The following is a 20,502-nucleotide window of genomic DNA, read 5'->3' as shown; positions in this document are numbered from 1 at the left end:
AGTTTCTGCTACCCCAGATTCCGGACCTGTCGCCCCACGGCAGCTTCCAAAAGACGGTCTACGCGTCAACGGCTACGTTCTTCGAACAACATGCATCCTCGTGGCGGTTGAATGTATTGCCGCGGAACGACCGGCCAAAAGAAGCTCGGCAGGGTCTGCTTGGAACTTCTAGGCTTTGTCAAATTCGCAGCGCGACCGCCTCCATTATGAAGATAACGTTGGCAGCAACGATGATATGCGGACGTGTTTCGGTCATTTGATATCCTCTGCGTTCCGGCTCCGTCCTGATATCGAACCGAAATTACGCCAAAAGACACAATACTAATCCTGCTCACAACATGAAACTTTCGTGACGGGCGCCAGAACCCAAGAAGCGGCTTGAGCCAAGAGCACTCTTTTCGTTCCGACCCGAAAGCTTAGCAATTCATTTGCATTACTGATACCACGAAGACCTGAGGCCGGTAAGATATCACAACCGTCTTCACGATTTATCGCTCCAGGTGTCGATTAAGCACTTTTGTGTAATCCCAGGGATGGTCAGCTTGTATACGACGTCTATATGTATGTCGGTCAGCGTGCATCCCGCATACTCGACATGCAACCTTTGGGTGCTACGTTCTGATATATAAGACAAAGTCCTGTGGTATGGTCTCATGCATCGAATTGTTGTTTGGCTGGAGGAAGGAAAAGTGAGACTTGCAAAAACTAATCGTTGACAGGAAGATAACTCAGTCGAACAGAACAGTATAGGAAGAGGTAAACTCCGTTGTTGAAATGCTACTGACAAAGCCTGATGCTATTTGAACGGTCGAGGATATCTCACGAAGGTGACTCTCCGAGATCGCTATGCGAACGATACAAGGCATGCTCGATATGCATTAGACTCTACTTTAGCATATACTATGCACCTAACGCCAGTTCGCCCTAAAATAGCACAGATGCACAATCTCAAAAAGCCAAAATACATTGCAGAAGACGATAGGGAGCATCTCGGCTAAGTCCGACTGACTGACACGCCAACATCTCTTGATCAACAGCGGGTCAACCGGCATATGGTCGGTAACCATGCTGATCATCAAACACACACGGCGGACCCATTCCTACATCTTCCTGCCAGCCTTGGTCCACAGGTGTTTGCGGCTCGTCAGTGCTAGGACTAGGGCTGTTTGTAAACAGGCTCTCAGTCGGACTCTGATCAAGTACATAAGCTGTGTCCGTGATTGGCATGCCTTGCGATATAGGACTCCCTGTGTACGACCTTGCTGGCGAAAAGAGATTAAGATGAGCATGTCCGAGTACAGGGACGCTACCAAAGTCGTCATTTCTGGAGGCGTAGCCAAAGTCCACTTCGCTTCCGTAGTACGGAGAAGGTGGGTAGGATATCGAGGAGTCTGGACCGTGGTAGGACGGATCGAATGCTGCGGGCACGGAACGTGAGATGTATTGATCGTTGCGATATGTATCCTGCATGCGGCCCGAGCGCTTCATCCTTGCTGAACGACGAGCAGCTTGACCACCTTTAGCCCCCGAGGCCTGGCGCTGCGGCTGCGGTTGTTGGGTACGGTGACCACGTTTGTTGGGCTGCTTACTGCGGTAGCGTGTCGTTGACTTGACACCTTCGCGAATCGCCTCATCGGTAAGACGCCACATGAAACCTTTGCGGGATTCTTCGCCTGGTTGGTCAACTTTCTCAAAGGCCTAGTATTCTATTAGGTCGCTCAGTGTTGTGGATGAGAGACAGACATACCCCGTTCATTGATAGATTGTGCCTGATACTGTTCTGCCATCCTTTTGTTTCCGAGGCACTGGCTTTGTCGGTGTTGTTCTTGAACCATTCGTAGATATCACGCAGTATCATCGTCTTATTCGGCGCATTGAGCAGCGCCTGGTAGATCAGCTGGGCATACGGTTGCTCTTTATCGATAATGCCACCTTCACCTGCAATAAGGTCATGCGGGTGTAGAGAGGAATCATCATGGGGGGTAGAAACTCGAGTCAGGTCAGAGTATGGGCTCTGGTAGTCATTAAGATCTTCGGCCTTTACGTGAGAGCCATATTGGTGATGATCATAGTCGTTGCTCAGCTGCATGAGCTGATCGCTGATTTCATGATCTGACAGGTCCATGGCATCATGATGTTTTGGTGGCTCGATGTGGTATGCAGTTGGTGGGTATGAGTCCGTCATATCGATGTCGTTAGGAAGGCCGGTGAGGTCGATGCCGGTGTACGATCGTGGACAGCTTGAGCTAGAATATTGTGGTGGGTATGTGATATTGAAGTTGTCGTTGTATGACATGCCGTTCTCGGCGTAGTGGTAAAGGTCTCCAGTGCTAGGTGGGAACGGATTAGGCGCATGGTAACCAGCAGCATTTTGGATCATGGAGCCGAGTAGAAAATTTGCTGGAGCAGTCCACTGCATTGACTCTTGTTCGTCGAGGCTCATACTGGAGTTCGTGATTGTGTGTTCGTTGGAAGGTGCAATGTCCTGGGCGGTGGCCGCGGTGGTCGGGACCTCAATGGGTAGTCTGGAAGTGAGCGACAATAGCGGATTTGGGACGTGAAATGGAAGCGGGGTGCGCAAGGCGTCTTTGGGTGGGTGAGCGGTATCACAAAATGCGTCTTTAGATAAGTGGACAGTATCAAATTCACCACAGGTGTCTGTAGAAGAGGGGCGATGAGTTGACTGCGTATGTGGCATGGCTGTCGTGTTGTTGGCCTCTCACAGGTATGGACAATAGAGATGATAAGCGTATCGATATGGGATACGCGGAAACGAGTGCCAACGTGCTGTGTGAAACCAAAAGACTGGCAGAAAATGAGAGTAGTGAGAGACTATGCTCACAAATGAAGCGGCCGTTAAGACATTATGATGTTCCGCTATGCCCCAACGAATGGGATTGCTTGGAAACCATGTCATTGTCACCTAGATGCTTCTTGGACGGGTTCCTGCTGCCAGCACACCTGCAGGCTTGATACTGCGGCAGGGCTTGGGTGGGCAAACAAAGCATGAGATCTCATCGCAAAGACAGAGAATCTGAAGATATCGCTGGGCGCAGCAGCAGGGCTGTTGTCACGGGTCCAGAAGTGCCGACATTGCATCATTGCCTCACGGGCCGAGACGTAGCCTACAGACCCTCATTACACTACTCCATCAGGCATTCGGAGTGACTCTCTGTACGACCATTACAGCCAACGATTGCCAGCTTGACACAGCGTAGGCGGGAAGTTGCATACTGCTGGGCCATTTGCAACATCGAAACGTCCATCGGCCTGTGCGGTAATGTCCCGGTGTTCGATGTGTATGTCCGGCTTCTGTACATGCGACGGAAACGGTCCACTGTAGGTCTTGTCCCCGTTCAAGTCAGGCAGCAGTTCTCCATTGTAAGGTTTTATTATCTATGTTCAGGCCCCTTTCACGAACTACAGCAATCGTCCCATAAGAGGCAAGTCTCTTCAGGAACAGACAATAGGTTTTTTACGTGCAAACTCTTTTCGAAAAAGGACGCCAACGGCGAATGTTCTGCATGCGCAGGGGTGTGACATGATGTGCTGCGCATGCAAAGAGGCAAGATGCGAGCAACCGCTTGGGAGCAGACCCTACAGAAGCATGTAACACAGCTCTTGCGACCCTGCTTCCGGTGAAGTTCATTCGTAGTCCTTGCTCGAGCTCACATAAAGTAACAATTGTCTGTGATTGGCCGATGGCGTGAGGCCTGTCACCGCTCGAATAGGATTGTACACCGCCAACGGTCCCGGAGATGAAGATACTCCATCGTGGGAACGAAGAAGGGTCGGTTGAGACGTCACCGCCAAAGTGGTGACCACGGGTGACGGCACAGCAAGGAAAACCTGGCATTGATGGTATAGCCTGCCGGATGATGTGCCTATAGGTGCGCAGGGACTCGTGTAACGTCCGCCCTACTCTTGGTCCTATCGCTGCCGCTGAATCCAGGAGGGGCCAGATGTAGCGGAGTAGGCTGTGGATCGTCCATGTCATTGATAGGAGGTTCAGCTACTTTCGATAGTATATCTGCCACGCGTTAGTCGTGATACCGTTTCGGTCATGCGATCTTGACATACCTTCTTGAATTGGAAGTGAAGTTGCAGGATGCCCTGAATTGCGTTAGCCACGTAGCCAGCGATGGCAGAGAAAGCTGGGTCATACCTTGTCAAAGCTGCTCTTGAAGCCGCGTTCGCGCTTAGCGCTATAATCCCACTCCTTGTCAATGATTCTGAAAGCGATGTCTTCGTACGGTGGGCCGGCGATGAAGCGGATGAGGCATGTGTCGTCTTCACCGGCGGGAGCAAAGGATTGGCCCTTCTTGCGGCCATTCTCCCGCTCGATCTTGTAGGTGGGCGCCTTTGACTTGTCGATGAGGTCGGGATAGAAGATGTTGAACTTGTAGCCCTGTACGACTTTGGGCGGGGGATTGTCGTGATCGTAGTGCGTCTGGTTGTACTTGTTCCATTCATAGCCCATCTGAACACGATTGAAGTAGCGGGGTTTCCGGGGCTTGTAGTTACCAGCCCACTGGGGTCGGGCGGTTGTGACTTCCTCTTCGGCGGTGAATATCTCCTCGCCTTCCTCGACGCCTCGCGCGACTTCCCTCTCGTATAGTGCCATGGTTGCCTTGGAGTAATCCTCCTTCTCCACGGGCGCAAATCGTGAGGCGCTTGTGGTTACAGTCTGGCTCGTTGTGGGCTGACTACTGCTGACAGTAGCATCACTTGATTTGGCCTGAGAGGGCACGTAGCCAATCTTTTGGATCTTCCTCCTCTCAGCTGCCAGGTGCTCCAGAAACGCTTTCTCGTCAGTCTGTGGTAGGGCTTTGTCTTCTGCGCGCAACTTCAGCAGCGGTTGTGGATCGAAGGCTGCATCGTAGGCGACAGTCGTCGGTTGCGCGTCGCCCGCTTCGTCGGCGCCGTTGAGCATAGCGTAGATGCTGTTTTGTACCGACGCAGCAGCCTCAGCCTGCTGCTTGCGCAACGTCTGTAGGCGCTCCCTGACGATCTCCTGCGAGACACGACGCAGCCTCGCTTTGGCCTTCCACACGCGCAAGCTTCGCAGCAGTTGCTCCCAGTAGTCATAGTCGATGGGCTCGTCCGAGTCGAGCTTCTTCTTGACCTGCACCTCGAGTGTCTCAAGCTGTTCGAACGTTTTAGGGGCGAGGAGCTGGTCGATGTCAGCAGCCACGGAGCCGGTGCCGCGTGCTTCGGACTTGGACGACTTGGATTTGCGGCGCATGTCTTTGCAGATTGCTTTGAGGGACTGGGAGGATTAGCTGTGCAAGACACGCCTATGGGTGTGTCACTCACGTTCCAGTAGTCGCGGTTACTCTTGCTTGTCTCGAGGGCGAGGTAGTTTTCAATCTCCTTTTCCAGCTCTGAGATATCGTCGTTGCTGAGGCCTTCCAAGACGCCCTCGGGGTCTACGATGTCCAGCTCGTGGTCTTCCACCTCCTCGTCGAGTATCGACTTCTCTGTAGGGTCGATGAAGCGCAGCGTAACGGCCAGCCAGTCAATGGGCCTCGCGCGTCCGCCCTTGACGCGCAGTGCCGCCTTCTTCTTCGCCTGCTGCAGCACGAAGCGATCCTCGTCTGCCACCCATGCCTCCTCGGCCGCGTTCGTTGACCGCTTCGCAGGATTGTCGTGTGCTCGTGAGTCGGCTGACCGCTTTGCTGGAATAGACGAAGACGGCGCGTCGCGCTGGGGCAGACGGCTGCGCTCGTTGCGCCATGGAGGTTCACGTGACGACATGTTATCGAGACGTAGAAAATGCGGCTGTTGTGGTGATGTCTGACTGCGTCAATGCCCAGGTCGGCGCAGATCGCGAAATCTTTGGCCGAGGCTGGTGACGTACGGCTGGCCTGCCTACCGCGCCTGCAGGCATCTACTCCCCTTTTGGCAACTGCTCGCCCATCCTTGGCGCGGCTGCCTTTCACTTGCGCCTCGCGCTGACATTCACCTGTCACATCGAGACTCCACAAAAGGTTGCGTGGAATCGCGCGTCTCCCTCTCTTTGCAAACATGCGTGCCAATCCATCCTTCTGTCCGGGTTGAAATGTCTTGTTGGCGCGTGCTGGAGCTCTGCGAGCAGCCTGACGGCAAGCACATCCCCCAGCTACTCATCAAACCCGCCTTCGACCTGGACTCGTACATTGTGCATCTTACCGACCTCAGCAACATATGGTGCGAAGAGCTAGACGTCTATGGCATAGTCAAACGAGCTGCACAGGAGCAATCGCCTATCGAAGTTAGCAAACAGGATACTGCGCAGCTTGTCATTCTTCTCGAGAATGTTGAGAAATCCCTGGCGAGTGGAGAGGATGCCATATGCCGTGTGACTCGCAACGACACGGACGGCATCACCTTGCACACTAGCATCTGCCTTCCAGAGCCCCTCGACCGCTTGACGTGGACATTCAACCTGCAAAAGCGAGCGTCTGCAACTCTAAAGAACGAACTGATTCTTCCGCTACTTGTATCATCTCACATCCAGAATGAACGAATCACCACACTTATATCTACTGTTACCGAAAAGGACAGGGCAATATCTCGACTCGTAGATCAGTTTGATTCCAACAACGTAGACCTGGCTGCCGCTTTCCCCAGCATCGGCGGAACCAAGACGGGGAGGAAGGTGGTCAAACGCGAACAAGCGGCGAAGCACGTTCCCGCCTTACGACCGTTTCGCGAAGAAGCATGGAGGCAGGAGACGGAGCAATTGGAAGACGCAAACCTGACTACGCTTGGCTTGTTCCAAGAAGCATTGGCGCAGACTACCCCGAGAGTACCACGGAAACTGAAATCAGATCAAGAATTTACGTGGTGGACTGAGATACCTACTCAGTTGGGACCAGTCACAGTTCCGGCTAAAAGCAAAGCTAAGAAGCCTGCTCCAGCTACAAAGTCAATGAAGGTTACTGCGAACTCAGATGAAGAGACGGAGGACGAGTTTGAAACTCATGAAAATTTTAACGTAAGCACATGAGAGCACAACACGAAGCGAAGCTGCTAACAGTCTCACAGACACGCGATATCGTCAGAAGGCGCGTAGAATCCTCAGTGCCCATACCCTCTTCGCCGCATAAGAAGACCAGTGAGACAGAGGGTGATAGTACTGAAGACGACGAGGATTTGGATGCACTTCCCAAAAGTCAGAGCCAAAGCAAGGGCCAGACAATACAAGAGACAATTCGCGAGAGGTCGCTCACACCTGAACATCACTCCCCGCCCAAGACGGCTTCATCCCCAGTCCAGAAGGCCAAGGTAAGCAGTTTCCGAATAGGCGGCAAATCAACAAGGGTGGAATCCCCTCAACCATTGCCGGGGAGTATAGATGCGGAACAGGAGTCGGAGATCCTACCGACCAGAGAGTTTGTGCCTTCTTCGCAAACGACCCAATCAGTCATGACACCAAAGAAAGCCCGTAAGCCTTTCCGAATCGGAGGCAAAGGAAAGACAGTAGATGGAGACGCTTCACAACGCGCGATAACAATCTCACCAAGTACCAACCGTATCAGAACCACACAATCACCTACTGCAGAACCACCGTCCTCCCCGCCACCGTCTAGGGTGGTGAAAGAGATGTCGCCCGTCAAGGAGGTCCACGAGGAAACGCCAGAGGAGAAAGCAGAGCGAAAGCGGGCTGAACTCAAGCGGAAGAATGAGGAAGCAGCGAAGAAACAGGCCCAGGCGAAAAAGAAGAAGAGATTCTGAGTCATCAAATAATGAACATGTTATCTCACAACAGCCGTCAAGAAGAAGACCATCCACCCCTGACGCTTCAGTCTACGTGCTTGAAGGACCACAAGTGTTGAGACGTAAAACGACTGGTTCCGGATCTATCGCTAATATTCGCATGGTCGACTCTGTTCTTGACGTTTGTTCGACTCGTTCAATGTTTTCACTGCTTTATCTTACATGAACGTGGAAACTTACATGTCCGATTCAGTCTCGTATCTATAATATGACGTCTGGCAAACGTTGTACAAAATTTCTAACAATGCGTTGGAGTATGGCTATTCATACTTCTCGACAGTTTCCACTTTCACTTGCTATTGCGCATTCCTTCCGCGTTCGTTTGTTTACCTAGTCCCTGCTACTCATACGCCGCATTCAACGCCGCGCTTTCTGTTGCGTCGCTCCCACCTCTCCCCACCTGCATCCCTTTTGGATAATCGACATCGACCTTTCCTGCTGGTTGCAGTCGACAACCGCTACCCGACATCATGTGTGTTTATCATTACTCTTATGTCTCGACCTGTTGCCACGCCGAGTTCACCAGAATATCCTACTGTAACAACGCGATAGCACTCGGTCTGCCCAGAAAGTAAGCACCGTTCCTGTGATATAACTGGCACACAACTGATAGTGACAGTCATTCGCCAGACGACCAGAGTGCAGACAATAACCTCAACGATAAACCCGACGCTCAGTCTGGCTCATCTGCTCATCCACCTGCATCATCCGCCAACAACGGTAGCTCATCGCATTCGCAGTTACCATCGCATACTCAGCAACAGCACCAATCACAGTACAACGATAACATGTCAATTATCAAGCCGTCTGAAGCCGGGCACGCATCAACTTGGGACGTCGTCGTGCAAGAGCGAGATGTACAATCCCATCATCAGGCTGCTTTCATTCCACGCTCTGCCCTTATTGACGGCCCTCGGCAACAACAAAACAGTCTTAGCGACGCTAGCCCAGTACTGGACAGGCAGAGCTACAGCAACGTCGACATTGATATGCCCTTGAATACACAGTCTTCATTGCATATGAAGGTTACTCACGACGGTAAGGTTCCTGAACTGTTTGCTCGATTTGAGTCATGTAGCGGGCACTCTAACGCCCGCGAAGGATCTCACGACGAGTCTGTCGATTCGACTACTGATCTTGATACGATCGCTATGCATCATCAAGAACAAGCGGACTATCGGTACGCCGCGCATAGAGTTGGTGCAGCGGGTCACAGTCCTCGCAAGTCCATACCTACCCAGTGGTTGGTGAAGAGCACTGGTCCCAATCTCGCAACCGCTCAGCGGGCAAAGGCACGAACTTCGAAAGATAGCTGGGACAGTGATTCTCCAGACAAGGTCAAGACACTAAGGGAAACACGTAGTTCAACCGATCTGAGAAGAACACATAGCAAAGAAGGTGCACTATACCTCACAAAAGAGGCCCTAGCTGCTGTCGATAGCACCATAGCATCACCCACCTCTCCGCTCAGCCCTAGCAGACTACACGGCTCTCCAACAAAGCGACCATGGAACAGTCCTACTGGACCCTTACGTAGCAGCGTGCGTCAGCAAAATCTCTCCTTCAGGACATCGCCTAGCAAGTCGACACATCTCAGCACCGAGTCGATATCAGCAGCGCACTCACGAACACCTAGTAGTGTTGCTACTTCTACTGGCCGGATGTCGTTTCATACCGCAGAAGGATCGCCAGTAAGGAGTTCTGCAAGCACGGAACATAGCTTTCAGTCTGCTGCAGAGAACCCCGAAGACCTTGATGTTCCTGATTTTGACCTCAAGGCTAACATTGATGATGAACAGATGCATCATGACTCCAACAGTTCGCGTTCGACGACAGCGAAAGGGAACACAGAAGGCAAGCGGAGTTCATTGACACCAAAGCTTGCGCTCAAAATTCCTCCAACTGTTTCATGCCATGATCTTCATAGAGATTCTTCATCGGCACCAACAGTAGCGCCGAGCGGCTCGTATATGTTGAGAAGTCCGCAAAGTCCGGTATCTCCTACACAAATGTCTCGCATCCCACGTGTTGGCGCTACCAGCAAGATTGCGGTTCCCCTTCGGAACCCAACCGTCCAGCGAGTTGAGTCGGTGAAGTCTTTGCAATGCAAGCTCAAAACGCTGCAAGCTATGCAGTCAGACGCGTCAAAAGTGCCTCTACCCGAAACGCCAAAGCCTTTGCCAGCATCTCTGCGTCACGTACGCACCGTCGACAGTACTGGCTCAACTCCGATTATCTCCCGGACATCTGAATTACATGGTGATGATCAAACACTGGACACTGTTTTTAAGGCCGAGCAGAAACAGCTAGCTCACGTTGACAGTCCCATGTCTGCTCCGAATATCGAGGTTTCAGGCCTACCAAAGAATATCTCACAATGCGGCGCAAGCTTTGTCCACGTCAACAACTGTACGGTCGACCATGAGGCTTCATACAAGACTGTGAAGCCAGAGAACATGTCATGGGATGCCCCACCAGCTTTTACTCATGGTACGACGCTTACATGTTCTACAAGCATACCCGCAATCGTCGTCATGATGGCTCACAATTTGGATGCAGAAAACACAAACATCGAAGTCAAACAAGAAGAGCCTGTCTCTGCCTCCACGGACGATATCGATGACGCTGTTGGTAACGTGACTTCCGTTCGAGGAAGAGGTGAGTGGTATGTTTCTGATGAGGGTAAACAAAGAGATAGCGGTTGTTCAACTCAATCTAGTGTGGGCTCTCTTCGAGCAACTGCTGCGGAATTCGTACCTCAGGCTTCGTCCATAGCTGGCCCGATCGAAGCTACCACGAGAACCGTACCTCCGGTCTCGTCTCATGACATCGTTGGTCTGCCAGATGCAACGGTACTCGATAGAAACGGCATACCGTTCCTGTGGTATATGTACGGTGTACAATTTGCTTACGAGCAGGGCTATCGTAATGGTCGTCCAAAATCGCCCAAGAAGTTCAAGCAATCCAGAAAACAGCGCACGTCTCTGTCTTCTCCGGTCGATTCTCCTCATCCTTCTTCAAAGGCGATTCCCATCATGACCCCCAGGCCAGCGACTCCTCGCTCTGCTGCAGCGAATCAGCGCTCAAATTCCGCGGAGCTAATGCCTCCACCACCTTTGCCTACGACTCGGCGTCGTGAAGAGACCCGCCAAGAGAATTGTCATCCTGCTTCCAACCGAGAGGTCTCAATCCCGCACAATGCCAACGCTGGAGCAAATCGACCTTTTGAGAATCAGCTCAATATGATATCTAAACAGGCTGCCCTCAACAGTCACTCGAACAGCAACGCTCCACGCCACTTCAACGTCGATCTCACCACTGTGCGCAACGTTGGCTTCCCGTCCGGACCTCGCAACATGTACCCTCCCAGCTACTACACGGTTCCTCGCCACGGCCACCGGAACAATCGTGGCAATGGTTTGTATGGTGGTCGCGGCAGCGCCGGTGTTCCCATTGACGCTACGGCACCGTTCCCGAACCCTGTCCCGCCGCAAGGCCGACCAGACCAAGGTCAAACCTACGGCGCTCACCCATTTGATTACTCTGGATACACGATTGGGAACGAATCCTGTGGTTTGGTCAACATCACCGTCGCGACCGAGCGGGGCGGTGGCGAGCCATGTAATGCATGCGCTCCCGACCATTGACCTAGTAGCGATGTCTTCGAAGAAAGCTTGAATAAGAGGACCGTAAGAACAGAGCATTTTGGAAACAGAAGGTCTATTGGTATCGCGATGAAAACATGCTTTGGTTGCATATGATTATGAGGCATGGGATTGGGAAGGAATGAATACGATAGTGGGCGAATCACTTGGCAGTAGCTGATAACGAAGAATGAACTGCAAGTGAATCTGTTTTGTTCTTTTCTTTTCCTCATCTACACACGTCTGCAGCAATAGAATCCCGTTCTTATGGGCCTTTCTCGACCGAGCAGACCTTGCCCTAAAGATATACAATTTTACGATGAAGTGATTATGCAACATGGTTGTGCAAGGTAACAAAGCGGAGCCTGTTATTCTGGCAGGCAGAACGCGAAGTCGGTGGGTCGGCGAACGGTGGGGCTCGGCAGGCGGCTGACTAATACGCTAGTCGGACCTTGGACAAAACTCTCCGCGTCGCCGCCACTCTCTCTTCTTTTTCCATATAGAAAGTTGCACCCACAGAATTTGACCTCACTCTTTGTTCCTCTACAAGATTGAAGTTGACATAAGCTGGGGAGATCGAACCTCTTTGCCCCCAAGAACTGCCTGCCCCTACCGAATGGGCTGACGGTCCCGTGGCTCCGAGACATCCTCTTAAGAATTTTCATCATTGCTACGTCTCCTCTCGCCTCGAACGATACCGATACGTATACGCACGAGTGACGCGATGGATGCATAAATACAACCAAAGCGACAAAAGTGATCGCTTTGGAGGGTGCTGTTCAATAGGATGGCGCGTAAATCGAAGGCGATTGACCACATGGTCAATCGCATGAGCAAAGTGCGGCTGGTGGATGAGCGGGCTGCTGCACCGCCGCAATCTCAGGACGATCCAGTGGAAGACGGCAAGGAAGCCGCTCAGCGCCAGCCTTTTCGCTTCTTCGATCTTCCCTACGAACTGCGATTGCGCGTTTACGAAGAGCTTCTGATCTTCCCCAAGACTATCGATCTCGATGAAGCCAACTATCGCACGATCGCACCCGCCCTCCGCCTCTTCCTCGTAGACCACCGTATGCACGACGAAGCGTCGCGCGTTTTCTACGGTGGCAACACCTTCCGCGTGTTCCCTATCGGACGTTACATCAACCGCAAGCATCCGCTACTCGCGTGGTTCCCTCGCAAATACAGAGCACAGCTCACACGTTTGGAGTTGAGACTAGGGCCAGGCTTCACCAAACCGCCGAAATGCTGGGTGGTGGACAGCCGCCTTGGCCTGGCGGCGATGAAGAAGGTGTATAAACTCAAGGTCTTTGTAGAGCTCGACCCTGCATCCAACGATGTATTTGAAGGGTTCCGTGCCGGCAAAAACTTCTACACTGAGTACTGCGTCGGGCTGCTGAGAGGTTTGCTCGCACAGTTGCCGTCGATCGACGACGTCGAGTTCGACGCCTACCCGAGTGTGTCTAAATCCAGCCCACTCCTGAGGGGCTTGCTAGAAGAGACAAAGCTCAACCAGAAGCGCGTTGCCTGGGGCCCTGAGAGGGGCTGGGACGAGATCGTGGAGGTCGACCTGGTAGGCGTCCTGCAGAAGATGGGGCTGGATACTTTTTGAGCCATCTTTGCTCTAATACATGTGGCCTGAGCTATTGCGCTGTACGCTGCATTCTTTACAGTACTTTATGTATATTTGTCTCACGAGCGATGATTAATGAACACGACATACCCAAAGCTCTTCGTTCACTCCGCCTTTCTTTTCCTCTTTCCCATGCCTACATGCGCACTTTCCATTCCACCAAGCATTTGTTCCGCCTAGCATCTTGGTCGGTAATTTAACGACTACATCTAAGGCAGCGCTCCTTTGTTTGCATCTATGAGTTCTCTAGGCATTGCTACGTCACTTGCGTCTCGTGTTCGCGAGGCTGAGCAGTGGGCCGCAACACCTCAGACCCCGCTCTCATTTTGCCTTCCTCATGTCTATCATCGCAGCACAAAACACGTGCATTAATCGCAGAAAAGCCTTTTGTTTCTGAGGAAGGGCGTCCTTGTGACACAGCATGCAGGACTTCCTGAACCGCAACCAGGAGCGAAAGGCCGTTGCAGAAGGGCAGAGTAGCACCAGTCTACCGCTCGTCTCAGCAAAACCCAAGCTTTCTGAGCCTGCTCGATCTACACCTCAGTCGCGCCCTTTGACACCAACCACTAAGCTCGACGAACTAGATTCGGTCGCAAGCAAAGACCCGTATGTTTATGGGCTTCTGACCCCTGTTGGACACAACATCAGACTGATCAAGGTCCACCGGGCTTCTGCATATCCCTACCCACACCTCGGAGGAGCTAGTTTTGGCTGTACGATTGATGTATATGAGATCGACCGAGCTCCACCTTACATTGCTCTCTCTTATACCTGGGGTGCTCCACTTCCCACACACAGGGTCTGGTTGAACGGTAAATGCTGGTTTGTTCGCGAGAATCTGTACAACTTCCTTAACGCCTTTAGTCAGAGCGAGAAGGCGCAACAAACCAAGCATATATGGGTGGATTCACTCTGCATCAACCAGACCAATATACAGGAGCGAAACCATCAAGTCGGCATGATGGCTGAAGTATACGGCAATAGTCATACTGTCATTACTTGGCTAGATGATTCCTGCTATCAGCCGCTTCAACGGATCATGGATGGTACTTTCGAATACAAACATTTCGAGTAGATATTTAGTAATCGCTATTTTACGCGCATATGGATTGTTCAGGAGATCGTACTCGCTCAGAAGGTTCAGATCATGAGTGGCGATCTCTTAGTCGACTGGCTCCACTTTAGAAGAACGTTCTCCGAACTTGAGAGGACTATGCTACGCAGGAACAACAATATAGCAACCTGGTTGTTCTCCGACGTTATGACGAAGAATCCATCAGGTCCTAAAAGTAAGTTCTTATGGAGCTTGTCTGATCGCCTTGATCTCTACTCGCAATTTGAGTGCGAAGACCCTCGTGACAAAGTATACGGGCTCCTGGGGATAGTCAACCGTTCTTCCAGTGTCCCAGAGATCGACTATAACAAATCGATTCAGCAAGTCTATTTCGATACGGTACGTATTCTTTTGACAGAGAAGGGGGAAGAGCCCCACAACGGACTTTTGGAAATATCTGCAAAGCTTAGCCACGACATGCATCTTTGTAGAAAACAACAGAGGGTATTAAGCAAGGTGTTTGGTGACATTCGGCGGCGCGTGGTCAGCAACGCTCAGAAGACTGGAGAATCCCCAGTCGTCGACGCTATTGGTTTCCGGACGTCAGGAGTATGGAATGAATGGTGGTATGAACAACTTGGACAAAGGGTGTCTTTTCGGGGATGGCTTGGGGGAAGATTAGTGTGCAAAAGCATCCGCCCAAGTGGATAGAAAACTCGTATGAAGAGTAGGCTGTTGGTGGCACTTCATACATGGAGATTGTCGTACCCTCCAATGCGTGTTTTAAACCTATTCACGGCCAATCGGAAATAACGCGCATCATCTGGGCCTAGCGGCCCATCCCCGCCACGTTCATTTCCACGGACGCGTACCCGCTGCAATGCCAATGACGTGAACATGCACGCGTCGAAACCCTTTGCAATACCGTCTGTCTAGCTTACCTGCACGAGCCCACGATTTTCTGTCCAACAAAATTGCGCAACTCTCCACCGACACATTCGTTGCTATCTATCCATTGTGTTATCTGACGAGACTTTGAGCGGCAACCCTCGTTTGGGGCTGTTCGCAACTTCGTTCCACTCCCACTTCGATGCTTTGTTCCAAGTGTACCAGCATCCATTTCAGGCATATCGAAGCATGCCCTCCAGCTGTACAGCAACTCCAGGTACCATTACTTGGTTATATGAAAGACATTAAAAATGATCACATACTGTTCTTCCAACATTCGTGCAACCTTCAGTGTTTGCAACGTACTGCTGACACCGGTTGTCAATTCTGTCTCAAGATTCAAGCACTATTGCAGATTGGTCGGCGTCTGCGAAAGAAAAATGACACCGAGTCACGCATCATCCTCAGCATTAGTCGGAAGCTCCAGGAAGAGACTCTGGCTTCGCTTGAAACAGCTGTCCTGAGTGTATACTTTGAGGCGATGGTTTACGGATTCAGATGCTTGGTACCTCGGATGGCTGGTGGGTGCTCGAAATCACTTCGAAGACAGGCATTGCGCTGAGTCTGTGCTAGAACCGTTTTCAACCATGGTGGCAACTCTAACCAAGTCGAGTAAACCAAAATCGGACGCATTAAGTGCAGAAGCAATAGCCCAGCAAGACGAGGAACAACACAGCAACCACGAATTCTCCCCAGAGTGCGACGCGTCAACTTTGTCAGATGCAAACATTGCCTTGGCTTCAGCATGGCTCAAGACATGCTCGGAAACCCACACTGCCTGTCGAGACGCTATATCCGCCTCGTATTTACCCACGCGCCTAATCAACATTGTCAATCCAAGCCATCCCTTTCTAGAAGACAACGAGGTGGTTAGCATACGTTCATACGCCACGCTGAGCTATGTATGGGGTAACGTCACGAAAAGATACGTAACTAACTCTGGAAATTTCGAGCAGCACTACAACTCAATCCCACGATGTGACCTTCCGAAAACCTTCCAGGAGGCCGTTGACCTCGCTTCTCGATTGGGGTTTAAACATATCTGGATAGATGCCCTAACGATCATCCAGGACTCAGTCGAGGACTCACGCACAGAGATTGCACGAATGGGCGATGTATATAAACAGTCCGCGTTGACAATATTCGCTGGCGCTGGAGACAACGTTGATGCGGGCCTGTCTATGACACGAGATCCCAGATTGACCAAGCCTTGTCAACTGGACTTTGCAGCTACTATTGGAGACGAGACGCATCAAATTTCAGCGTACGTGCAATCCTTGCCCGAAAGAAGTCCGTGTCCGCTGGACACTAGGGGATGGATTCTGCAAGAGGAGGTGCTTGCGCCACGACAACTGGGTTTTCGGCATTCAGAGATGCAGTGGACATGCCGGAGCTGTGAGCTGTCAGAAAGCATGCCTACTACCCATGCGGCATCCCCTGATACCCTCGACGACGTTAAAAAGGGCCTTGTTGGACGTAAACCTGAGATGGTCACAACATATTTACCACTATTGCATTTTTGGCTGGACAGCACCAATGCACCAGAGGTTTCACTCCACGCAACTAAAGGCCTATTTGAAACATGGTATAGAGTCGTAGAAGCCTTTTCGCGCCGATCCTTGAGCTATAGTTCCGATGTACTACCAGCTCTTGCCGGTCTTGCAACCATTTTTGCAGCCAATCACCATATCTTTTACCTGAATGGGATCTGGAAAGAAGATTTTACATCTGGTCTATTATGGGCCGTGCATAGCAGTCGCAAGGACAAGCATCCTGGCCCACAAGTACAAGATTCAGTGACCAGGCTGTCGCTCTGCTCGATCTCGTGGAGTTGGGTGTCTCAGTGGGGTGAGAACATCAAATTTGAACCCAATAAGAAAGGGAAGCAAACACATGTTCTTTACAGCATCAAGGTGGATGCTATTACCAGCGATGAGAACTCAGAGTATGTTCAACCGACTATGGACATGCAAGGTATAGTCAACAAATCCTTGACACTGTATGGGCGCTGCATCGATCTTGAGATCGGCACGGTGTTGGTAACCAAAGAGAGAAAAATGCTATGGCAGAAGTCACGACATACCGCATTCCATTACAACAATTATCTGGAAATGGACTACAGTAAGCGAGCTAGGCCAGTCGTTGAGTCAAAGCGGCAGACAGCTTATGGATGGCTGCTTCTCGACTCTAGTCTTGTCGACACTCCGACAAACAACATCAAATTTTGCTTGTGCAAGGTTTTGGATTCTGGAAATCGATCGAAAAATACAGAAGAGTCCCATTCCAGAACCTCGCAAGTCGGAAGCATGCTACACAAAAGTATCCTCTCCAATCCGAGATTACGCAAGGCGAAGGCACGCATAGAAGAATCGACTCAGCGGCCAGGACCAGCGGAGAAAGTCCAAGCTTGCTTTACATTACTTGGGCTGGCCTTAGTCCCAACGGATAGCGATGGACATTACAGAAGGGTGGGGCTCTTGAAGACTTGCATCCATTTCGACGAGGAGATCACCAAAGTTCCAAACTTCGCTCCTTTGGAGCATTTACCACATCCTTGGCACCACGCCCAAGGAGAGACTTTCACGCTGGTATGACAAGGTTACAGGTACCAAAATTTGCCGTGAACAACCTATAAACTCATTATAAAGATAATCTATAGGTTTATGTTATCCCTTGATCTTATATATGCGAACCTACGTTCCCCCAAAGGATTATGATGAGCACCCACAAGAGTATTACCGTCAAGACACCAAAAACCACTCGGCTTTCCACGTTGCACCACTTGACCTCTTCGTCTCGCCAAAGAAGCAATTCAAGAACTCCTTCTATGCACTCCTCCCAAAGCTCCAGGATAGCAGCTGTAGAACCAGAAATAGCCTGGATTATAGAGGCGGGGCCTTCATTTAATACTACACGATTACGGGTCTCATCGTCGCAATGCGCCTCCACCCACTCAGCAAGCAGCGTCCAGAGATATACGTTCAATTCGCGCTGGAGCTGTTGGATACTTATCAGATGATGGTCCTGAGAGCGTAGTATGCGATGGAAGTACAAGCGCATGATCCTGAAGATATGGTCGACTGCAGCATAAGCAATCTCTTCTTCGTGGCCTGGGTAGTCGCAGTGCACAGCACGTACCAAATACTCGTTGTGCAGCGCCAAAGATCTGGCACGCTCTTGGAGGTGTGCAAGTATCTTGAAAACTTCGTTATAGTAAACATCAATCTCATGAAGCGGGCCAGCGTTGGCGATCGAGTCTTCGATGGAGTTCATGACTAAATAGTCGAGATCCATCTCTGGTCGGTACCAAGTCATGACCGTCTTTTCTTCCTTAGGCTCACGTTCTTCGGATCCACACTGGCATGCTAGAGAATCCAATCCTTTCATGCTTAAGTGCATGCAGACCCGATGGCCGCAATGTAACGTACAGTGCGGCGCCAACGCTGGTACGCCCTGGCCTATAGTGAGCGGGTCCTGGAAGGCGGGAAATCGATGTATGTTGATGTCTTCGTTGATGCCATCGAACAAGGGAGATGGTTGTGCGACAGGAAGATGAAGATTTGAGCATGAGGCATTGATGTGGAATGACGGCTTGGGACGAACTGCTGTAGAAGTGATTGCGGAGGCGAAGTTAGTGTCTGTAGACTTCATTGTCGTGCTTGATGGTGGCTGCGCAATGGATCGCTCGGCTGCTATTTCAAGGGCGAAAGAAATACAAATAGCTTGATCAGTAACGTTTTGTTCTCGAGAAACGAGACATTGTGCAGACATGCAGCCGCGGCCTCAGCGTTGTATGCAGGTTCATCCCGCTATACGTTGATAACAACAATGGCTGTACGATGAGGTTGCTACTCACCGAGTCACTGGCAAGGTTACTGCAAGTCGATATCATATCGGCTGACTGCGACGAGGTATATCCCGTCTTCTTTGTCGATGTCACCGAACATCAACTGTGCGATGACTGTGAAACGACATGTCGAGCTCGGGACGCGTTGGTTCAACGCGCAGGAGATTAGGCTTATTTGGGAAAGGTGCCAACAATGACGCAACGCGTTTTTGTCTCATCCCACTCTGGACGGTACCGCCTTGCATCCACAACGAAGTTCAACCCTCTCCCGCAATGCGACCGCTTTGAATCCTTACCACAAAACCATCGGTCGCATAATTCGATATGGCGCTTCCTCTAGGCATCTTCCTTGGCGGCTGCGTGGTCGCCATTCCTGTCGTTACTGGTGTCGCGCAAGGTGTCGAGCACCAAAAGAAGCAGAACGAAGAAGCCGCCAACGAGTCGCGCATGTGGAAGTTCAACTGCCTTGTAGCCTGCGATGATCCCGATCCGATCGCGAAAGAAGAAGTCAACAATGGCATCCTCGTTGTGCGCCACGATAAAGTCTGGGTTGTGCCGAGGGACGCGGATAACAAACCGATGTGGCCGGATGGGGTAGACGGTGAAGGACGGGAGCCGTTGCATCCATTTGCAGGTTTCTATATTGCATATCCTGACGAGGATCGCTGCCCCCCGGAAAGGGGACTGGTTAGCACCATCAGCGACGACCCGCCTATGCTGAACTGGATATACTGCGACAGAGAGACGTATGAGCTACGCTACTCGAATCGCACGGGCAGTATCGTGCATCATGTAGGCGTTTGGGACTGGACCGAAGACGAGACCCACCTGACATTCGACGGCTGGGAAGGCTTCATGGCTATCGACGAATGGGATGGTGCTGATGAAGATCCCGATACACCGTGGGGCAAAGAAGGACTACGCTGGGCAGTATACTTCGACAAAGACGACAACGGGCTCAAGGGGAGACATAAAGGAAGGGACATGTTCGAGATCAGTCTCAAGCGCCGGATACAGAGTGCCGAAGAGCAACTGAAGCAGAATGAAGCAGCGGAGAAGAAAATGCAAGTCAAGAGTAGAGGTGGTCTCAGTACTCAATTCGCTGCACCGCAGAAGGAGAGAGACAAAGAGTGGGAGAAGAAGTTTGGCGAGAAAGCGAGGCAGGAGTTGGAAAAGAAATTAGCGAAAGACAAAGAGGAAGGGCAGGGACCAGAGTGGGCCAGAGGCGATGTTGGAAAAGAGAGCTGAGGAAGGACGAGAGACAAGATGTCCAATGTGCTGGACGACGGTGTTTGTCAATTTGGTGTACGCGATGATGCTCCTGAGCTCAACTAGCGCTGGAAGTTTGTCGTTTTGACTGTTCACATATCGAATCGCGTTATAGCTGAGGAAGATTGATAGCAATCTACCACGCTACGGGACTATCGGCTGCTTTCGGACGCCAACGACTCATTGTCGTCCTTGGGTTCAGCCGGTTCAGACGCCTCCACTACCTGCAGGTAGTCTTGTCAAACCATCGACAGGATGCTCTCACTACCTGGCATCAAGCTGGTCACGGTTATACACTGCACACTCGTCCCCGTCATGCGAGATAGACGGCTCAGCAGAGGATCGCGTT

At 51.3% G+C, this 20,502-nt stretch overlaps 8 protein-coding genes across 8 annotated transcripts; 5 read left to right on the top strand and 3 right to left on the bottom strand.

The window, feature by feature from the left end:
- Positions 1-1,041: 1,041 nt before the first annotated feature.
- Positions 1,042-2,443, bottom strand: J4E82_002472 (uncharacterized protein; the record flags this gene model as incomplete). The annotated part of the gene is made up of 2 exons (XM_051728773.1): positions 1,042-1,698; positions 1,748-2,443. 2 exons carry the CDS (start codon positions 2,441-2,443, stop codon positions 1,042-1,044), a joined length of 1,353 nt encoding a protein of 450 aa, XP_051591291.1.
- A 1,569-nt stretch (positions 2,444-4,012) lies between these two features.
- Positions 4,013-5,757, bottom strand: J4E82_002471 (uncharacterized protein; the record flags this gene model as incomplete). Its single annotated transcript, XM_051728772.1, has 4 exons — positions 4,013-4,030; positions 4,081-4,113; positions 4,166-5,269; positions 5,317-5,757. The coding sequence occupies 4 exons, from the start codon at positions 5,755-5,757 to the stop codon at positions 4,013-4,015; spliced, it is 1,596 nt and encodes a 531-aa protein (XP_051591290.1).
- A 304-nt stretch (positions 5,758-6,061) lies between these two features.
- Positions 6,062-7,719, top strand: J4E82_002470 (uncharacterized protein; the record flags this gene model as incomplete). Its single annotated transcript, XM_051728771.1, has 2 exons — positions 6,062-6,979; positions 7,030-7,719. The coding sequence occupies 2 exons, from the start codon at positions 6,062-6,064 to the stop codon at positions 7,717-7,719; spliced, it is 1,608 nt and encodes a 535-aa protein (XP_051591289.1).
- A 512-nt stretch (positions 7,720-8,231) lies between these two features.
- On the top strand, positions 8,232-11,408 carry J4E82_002469 (uncharacterized protein; the record flags this gene model as incomplete). The annotated part of the gene is made up of 2 exons (XM_051728770.1): positions 8,232-8,332; positions 8,381-11,408. The coding sequence occupies 2 exons, from the start codon at positions 8,232-8,234 to the stop codon at positions 11,406-11,408; spliced, it is 3,129 nt and encodes a 1,042-aa protein (XP_051591288.1).
- A 784-nt stretch (positions 11,409-12,192) lies between these two features.
- J4E82_002468 (uncharacterized protein) lies at positions 12,193-13,014 on the top strand (the record flags this gene model as incomplete). The annotated part of the gene is made up of 1 exon (XM_051728769.1): positions 12,193-13,014. One exon carries the CDS (start codon positions 12,193-12,195, stop codon positions 13,012-13,014), a length of 822 nt encoding a protein of 273 aa, XP_051591287.1.
- A 442-nt stretch (positions 13,015-13,456) lies between these two features.
- Positions 13,457-14,110, top strand: J4E82_002467 (uncharacterized protein; the record flags this gene model as incomplete). Its single annotated transcript, XM_051728768.1, has 1 exon — positions 13,457-14,110. The coding sequence occupies one exon, from the start codon at positions 13,457-13,459 to the stop codon at positions 14,108-14,110; it is 654 nt and encodes a 217-aa protein (XP_051591286.1).
- A 3,606-nt stretch (positions 14,111-17,716) lies between these two features.
- Positions 17,717-18,688, bottom strand: J4E82_002466 (uncharacterized protein; the record flags this gene model as incomplete). Its single annotated transcript, XM_051728767.1, has 1 exon — positions 17,717-18,688. One exon carries the CDS (start codon positions 18,686-18,688, stop codon positions 17,717-17,719), a length of 972 nt encoding a protein of 323 aa, XP_051591285.1.
- Positions 18,689-19,208: 520 nt separating this feature from the next.
- Positions 19,209-20,132, top strand: J4E82_002465 (uncharacterized protein; the record flags this gene model as incomplete). The annotated part of the gene is made up of 1 exon (XM_051728766.1): positions 19,209-20,132. The coding sequence occupies one exon, from the start codon at positions 19,209-19,211 to the stop codon at positions 20,130-20,132; it is 924 nt and encodes a 307-aa protein (XP_051591284.1).
- Between the last annotated feature and the right edge of the window lie 370 nt (positions 20,133-20,502).

Source organism: Alternaria postmessia (assembly GCF_024291825.1).
Source record: "Alternaria postmessia strain BMP 2775 chromosome Unknown scaffold_10, whole genome shotgun sequence".
NCBI classification, from domain to species: domain Eukaryota; kingdom Fungi; phylum Ascomycota; class Dothideomycetes; order Pleosporales; family Pleosporaceae; genus Alternaria; species Alternaria postmessia.
This window is presented reverse-complemented; position numbering and strand designations above follow the sequence as displayed.